General features: G+C 58.7%; 1 protein-coding gene across 1 annotated transcript; it reads right to left on the bottom strand.

Moving 5' to 3' along the window:
• Window positions 1–4,892: 4,892 nt before the first annotated feature.
• DIO3 (iodothyronine deiodinase 3) lies at window positions 4,893–6,299 on the bottom strand. Its single transcript, XM_036843951.1, has one exon. It carries the CDS (start codon window positions 6,297–6,299, stop codon window positions 5,385–5,387), a length of 915 nt encoding a protein of 304 aa, XP_036699846.1. The 3' UTR covers window positions 4,893–5,384.
• Between the last annotated feature and the right edge of the window lie 302 nt (window positions 6,300–6,601).

The following is a 6,601-nucleotide window of genomic DNA, read 5'->3' as shown; positions in this document are numbered from 1 at the left end:
GTGAGAGGGACTCTGTGTAGCCTGATGTTAAACCCCGGACACTAGGGTCAGAGAGGCCTGTGGTCAAAGCTGCTCTCTAGTCCGTGATCTTGTATTTCACTTTGTAGGGCTGCTATCACAAAGTACCACAGACTGGGTGACTTAAGCAACAGGAATTTATGCTCACTGTTCTGGAGGCTGTGAGTCTGAGATCAAGGTATCAGCAGAGTTGGTTTCTCCTGAGGGCTCTCTCCTTGGCTTGTAGATGGCCGTCTTCTCCCTGTGTCCTCACACGGTCATCCCTCCGTGTGTGTCTGTGTCCTAATCTCTTCTTTTAAGGACACCAGTCAGATTGGATTAGGGCCCACCCCAGTGCCCTCATACTAACTTATTACCTCTTTAAAGATCCTGTCTCCAAATAAGGTCACATTCTGAAGGGCTAGGGGTTAGGACTTCGACATATGACTTTTGGGGGTGGACGCAATTCAGCCCATAACCCCTTGGCCCAGCTCACTCCAGCCATGCCAAGTCTCAGTTTCTTCATCCTTGAAATGGGGCTAATGATCGTACTCATCTAAGAGGGATGTGAGGATGACCAAATCGGATAATTCTGATAAAGCACTCTGCCCAGTGCCTGGTCCCTAGATCAAACACTCAGATGTCACTTCCTACTATGGCACGTGTGGGTAGTCCCACAGTTGGAAATGTTACTTCTCTGCAGATGGATGTCTGGATAATATAAATAGGAGGCCATGGACCTCTTGGTTACCTACATAGCCCTTTACCCAACAGTTTATTTCCTTCAGGTATTGTTTTCTGAACACAACTTGCACCTTTAGGCCTCCGTGGCTTTGCACTGGCAGTACCCTCTGCCAAGGATGCCCTTCCTTCGCTGTCTGCCTGGAGGCGGCACTTGTGTCTTCAAGGGGCAAATAAGACCTTCTCTAGGAACTCCTTTCATGCCCCTCTCCCTGCTTAAGGCTAAACCGTGTGCTAAGCTGACATGGACCTTGAAAATATTAATGATGAGGATGTTGGTGATGGTAATGATAAGAATGACGGCTGTCTCACCCCCTCCCGCCCATTGCTCTGAGCATTCCTTGAGGGCAGAGATGAGTTCCTTCTGGGGGCGGGGGGCACTCAGACATCTAGATGGTGCCTGGCACAAGTTATCCTGCAGGCACAGACCTGCTGAAACTAGATGTATGGATGGGCAGAGGATGCCGGGATAGGGAACGGCATGAAAAGTGTGTGGGGCCGGTGTGGGTGATCGTCAAACACTCTGCAGCATGATCCTGATGACAGAATAACGGAAACTAGATCTGAGAATGTGCTCGGATAGGGTTGTCAATCTGTGAAGTAGAGTCTGGAAGGAAACACACAAAACAGTTTACAGGGGCTGTCTGGAAATGGAAAGACTGGGGACACTTGGTGGTGGCTTTCAAACATTTCCAGACACTTTTGGTCCCTCGGGAGAAATACATTTCACATTAGCCACATTGCTTGTGCACACACACACGCACAGTTAAAACAAAAGTTTCAGGACACTGTAGTTACTTAGGAGACATGTACCTTGGTATTTATATTGTATTTATTCCGTTTCAGTTCTTCAAAATGCTTGACTTGATCTGATAAGTTGATTTTTGACCCGCTGCTGGGACTTGACATACAGTTTGAAAGCTCCTGCTCTAAGCAAGCCTTGCACTTTCTGCTCTATGTTCTTCTGTATTTAAAATTTAATATTGAAAATGCATTTATGTCTCATCTTCATATTTTTCACTTAAAAATAAGGAAGAGAGAGAGCGCACTGGGAAAATACAAAACAATAAAATCAAATAGATTTTCTAGAAGGCAGTTTAGCAAAATGTGGCAAAACAGGCACCTTATAGATGTGCATGTGTCTAGCAATTTCACTTAAGAAATGGGCTAGTGGGGTAAAGGTGTGTAGAGCCGTGGGCACGGTTTGAAGAATGTTTATAACAGTGAAGCATCCCTCGCACCTGGGGCGCCCATGGAGCCATCTCTGGCCCTCTGTTCCAAGACGTGGCCTGGCGTCATTCAATACTTATTTACAGACATGGAAAGAGGGGAGGGGTGCATGGAAAGAGGGGTGCCAGGGAGTCAAAAGTTAATGCCAGCCTGTAAAAGGATAATCCCGCTCTTGAATGCGAGAGGCAGGTGAGAAAGTGCACACACCAGGAGGTTACCTTAGGTTGATTTTATTTTCTTGGGACTTTTCTCTGTTTTCGGCAATGAGTGTGCACTCTTTTTGTAAGAAGGGGAGATTTTAAAGAAAAAGGGAGAAAAGAAAGGAGAGAAAGAAACAAGAAAAGGAGGGAAAAGGAAGAGCGAGAAGGAAACGGACTGATGAAGGGGAGGAAGGGAGACAGGGAGGCCGGAGAAGAGAAAGAAGAGAGGGGTGGCCGGGGCGCCCCCGGAGCGGCGAGCGCACCGGGCCGCGCAGGCTGCGGCAGGAGCCGCAGGTCCCGGCGCCGAGCGCTCCGAGTTTCGGTCCGGGAAGCCCGAAGAGGCTCAGGGGGCGCAGGCTCCACGGGGAGGGCAGGGCGCTCAGCGCGTCCAACTAGACCCCCAAGTGGAGGACCGGGACGAGGAGCTGCCGAGCACGCAGTGGGACCCCCGCGGCGGCGCCCCGCCGTCCCGGGCCTCCCTCCGCTTCCTCCCGGCCACCAAGCCCCCCCGCCGGGTGGCGCGCGCAAGAGCTCTGGGCGGGTCCTCCCCGGCGCCCGGCCGCATCCCCGCCGCTTGCTCAGTATTCTTCTTGGGGGTTTTGGGGTGAGAAGAAGCGCGCGGGAGGAGGGGGATGGGAGGAGACGCAAAAATACCATCTGTGCCAATTTTTTCTTAAAAGTAATTTTTTTTCAATTTAAATACTTTTAAAGCAAAAAAAAAAAAAAAAAAAAAATTCCCCAGCTCAGGGTGTTCGAAAAAGTTTCACGGAGGAGCGGCGTGGGGGCTGGGCAGGGAACTGGAGGCGGCGTTGATGGAGCTGGGGCCTCTCTCCTCCATCCAGCCTGCTGGAGGCTCATCCCCGCAGACCCCCACTCTCCCCCCCACCCCCCACCCCCCCCCGCCCCAGCTTCAAGCGCGAGCGCTCACACCCAGGCGCTCACCGACACCGCCCCCCACCCCCACCCCCACCCCCACCCCCACCCCATCCCGGGACTGGGATGGTCCTGGGTTCTCTGGCCGGGGAGGTTCGGCTCCTCGGCTACCCCGACTCCCGGTCCACGGACTCCCGCCTCAGCGCTCCTTTCTCTGTCTCCCCCGACCCACGTTTCTGCTCAAGGGGTCAGTAGCAGAGGGAGGAGGGGGCCGAGCTAATCTTGCTCTCCCGGAGTCGTCCTCACCTGCGGAGCAACAGGGGAGATAGTGAGAGCGGGGACTGCGAGAGAGCGCCTGGCCTAGGCAGCGGGCGCGGGTCTGTGCCCGAAGCCACGACCCCCTCCTCTCCCAGCCCCGGTCCCGGCCACCGCCATCCCTCTCTTTCTGGTCTCTCTCCGGTCGGCCACCTCGCTTTCCTCCGCTTCCCAGACCCGAGCGCGTTGGGGGTGGTGACGAGGTTTGGCTTGAACTTGGGGAAGCGGCGGAGGGGCAAGAGGAGGGGGTGTCCTGGGCAGGGGGCACACTCGGCGCCACCCCCGCCCCGCAGTAGGAGCTGCTGCTAGAGTGATGGCGCTGCAGGCCCGCTCTCCCTCCCCCGTCGCCCCTCCCTCCGCCACCTTGCGCTATTCTAGTAGCGCCTCCCGGGGACCCCAGCAGCCAGGCGGAGATTGGGCGGTGGGGGAGACGATCTTGTAGGTTCGAGAAGGGCGCGAGGGAGTAGGGAGCTGCTAGAAGGGGGTTAGGGAGGAACCAGGTGCGCAGAGGTGCCCGCGGTGGGCGGGAGCCCAGCCCTACCTGGTGCAAAGCCCCCCGGCCCTCCCCCACACCGTCCCCTCCCCCCACCGACTGTCGCTGGGGGAAGTTAGATGGGAGGCTGCAGGGTCAGCTGTAACTGCGTGCGTGTGTGCGCGCGCGCGCGGTGGCAAGTGCGGGCCCCGCCGCCTCTCCCGCCTCCCTCCAGGACCCAGCCGGGCTCGACTTCTTAGCTCTCTTGGCGACCTCACGTTCCCCACCCCGGGTGCCTGCGTGGCTGTGCGCCTCCCGGGCACCGCCACGGACCCCTTTCCTTCTTCCTTCCCCTCCCGCGCCCCCGCTAGCGTAGGCTCCTTCTCTCCACCCTTCCCCCCAGGGTCACTATGGGGACGCGAGGGAGAGATTTGTGTTTAATTACTGCCGCTATTCAGAGGGAAGAAAAAATAAAGGGACCAAAGGCAACCCGAAAGCAATTTACTTCAAGCCTTTATTATTGTAGTGTAAAAAGAAGTTTATATACAGGGAATATTTCCAGCGAAACAATCACTAAATGGCCTTCAGATCAGGGGCCCCCCGCCTTCTGGCCCCGCAGTCGGCAGCTTTGCCTGGGAGACCCCTCGTTCGGGGTTCCCAGGCTCTCCCCCCACCTTTCTCCCCCAGACTCCACCACTCAAACCCCGTGTGCCAGGAGCCCCAGCCCCTTCCTTCTCCCTGGGGCGCTGCGAACCTCGCCAATGCCTCCCAAGCCGTTTTCCTCTGTCCCGAAGCAGTTCCCCAACCTCCCTCTCCCACCCCGTTGACGTGGTTTCCTCATGGAAACCCAGAGCACTTTCCCCTCTCGTTTTAGGCGCTACTGCGAGCCTCCTGCAATTCAGAACCAGCTCGTGGTCAAGACCAGTTAGAGACAGTTCGTCATCAGCAGCGGGGCTCGTGAGCACCCAAAATAAAGGGGGGAAATAACCCTGCCTACCCTTCCCCACCCCAAACCTCCTCCCCCCAACTCAGGGACAAGAAATAGACACAAAAGCAGCAGGGCATCCCTTCCCCGTGCGCGACAGGTGTGGGTGCCAGGCAACTAAGGCGAGCGGCTCGCGCTGCTGGAACCCAGCTGCGCCTAGGGCGCGCGGGCGCAGCCAAAGTCTCTTAGCGCGGGGCCAATGCGCCTGGCTAAAGGCACGCTGGCTATTCTCTTCTGGGGAGGGCGTGTGAGATCGCGTGGCGGGGGCCTCTGCGAGGACAAGTCCAGGGGCACACAGGCAAGGGTGGCGCTGCCTCCGCACTCAGAAGGGGATTTAGAGCGAGCCAGGCAAGTACAGGCAAGGGCAGTCACAAAGGCAGAGTCCGGGGAGGTGGAGGAGAGTCTTCAGGTGGCTTGGCTGAGAGGGCAGACTCAGCCTTAGATCCATGGCTCAGCACATCTGTGTCACTGGGCCCTCGCCAAGCCTGACTTTGTTTGGGGGCGTTTGCACGTGGGCTTCGAAGGCTCGAAGGCATGGCCCGCCAAGTTCAGTCAATTGTCCATTGGTTGTTTACACTCGACGGGTCTGAGGGCCATGCAGCTGCTCATCGTAGCGCTCCAGCCAGGTGCGCAGCTCGGAGACCTGGTAGCCATCGGGGCCACGGCCGCCCTGGTACATAATGGTGCCACTCTGGATGACATAGAGGCGCTCGAAGTAGGCGCCGTAGGCGGAGCTGCTGGAGTTGGCCATGGTGTCGAGGACGAGAGAGCATTCGGGAGCACCTTGCTGCAGTACCCGCGCTGCGCTGACCCGGTCCTCCAGGCTTCGGTGCTGCGGGATGCTGTAGGGAGAGTCCGTGGTGACCCAGCCGTCCGAGGGGTGCGCTTCCTCGATGTAGATGATGAGGAAGTCGACGTCGCGATGATACTTGGTGACCAGGCGCTGGAAGGCGCTCATACGCGCCATGAACGGTGGTCAGGTGCAGCTGCCGAAATTGAGCACCAGCGGGCGGTTTCCTCGGGCGTAGTCGAGGATGTGCTGGTTCTGGAAGCCGTCGGGCAGGACCACCTCGGAATTGGGCGCCGGACCGCCTTCGTGCGCCTGCTTGAAGAAATCCAACTTCTGGCCGTGCCACACCGCCCTCAGCGACGCCAGGGTGCACAGGCGGTTGTCGTCGGACACGCAGATAGGCGGGTCGTCGGGGGGCATCTCCTCGCCATCGCTGTTGAGCTCCACTTCAGTTTGGGGCTGACCCCGGCGTCGGCGGCCCAGTAAATGCTTGCGGATGCACAAGAAGTCGAGCAGCCAGAGCATGAAGGCCGTGCCGAGGAAGCGCGGGAAGAGCACGAGGCACGAGGCAGTCTGGGCGCAGAGCCTCAGGGAGTGAAGCAGCAGGGAGCGGAGCATGGTGGCGGCGCCCCCCAGAGCCCCCTGGGACCCTCTACCTTCCCCCACCACCAAACGCGGGGTGGCTTGGCGAGGCATCTGGGTTTGGGCGCTGCGGGGAGCTCAATTTATAGCCGAGGCTTCAATTGGCGGGAGACTCCACCTCCGGCCCGGGTCCGCCCCCTTGCAACTTGAGCCCGAAGGGATCACCCGGCGGCGCGGCCAGTGCCTTAGAAATCGCGGGCCGAGGGCTGGCACCGGCGGCCGGAGGGCGGGGCGGCCCTGCCGGGGGCCGGCGGGGGCGGGGCCGGGCCCCGAAGCCCGCTCGCGGGGGCGGGTAACCCGGACCTCAGCGGGCGCCCGGGACGGGCAGCTGAAGCGGGGAGCCGGTCCGCGGCGGA

Source organism: Balaenoptera musculus, chromosome 2 (genome assembly GCF_009873245.2).
Source record: "Balaenoptera musculus isolate JJ_BM4_2016_0621 chromosome 2, mBalMus1.pri.v3, whole genome shotgun sequence".
Taxonomy (NCBI): Eukaryota; Metazoa; Chordata; class Mammalia; order Artiodactyla; family Balaenopteridae; genus Balaenoptera; species Balaenoptera musculus.
Note: the sequence above shows the minus strand (reverse complement) of the source record. Positions and strands in the feature narration are given on the sequence as shown.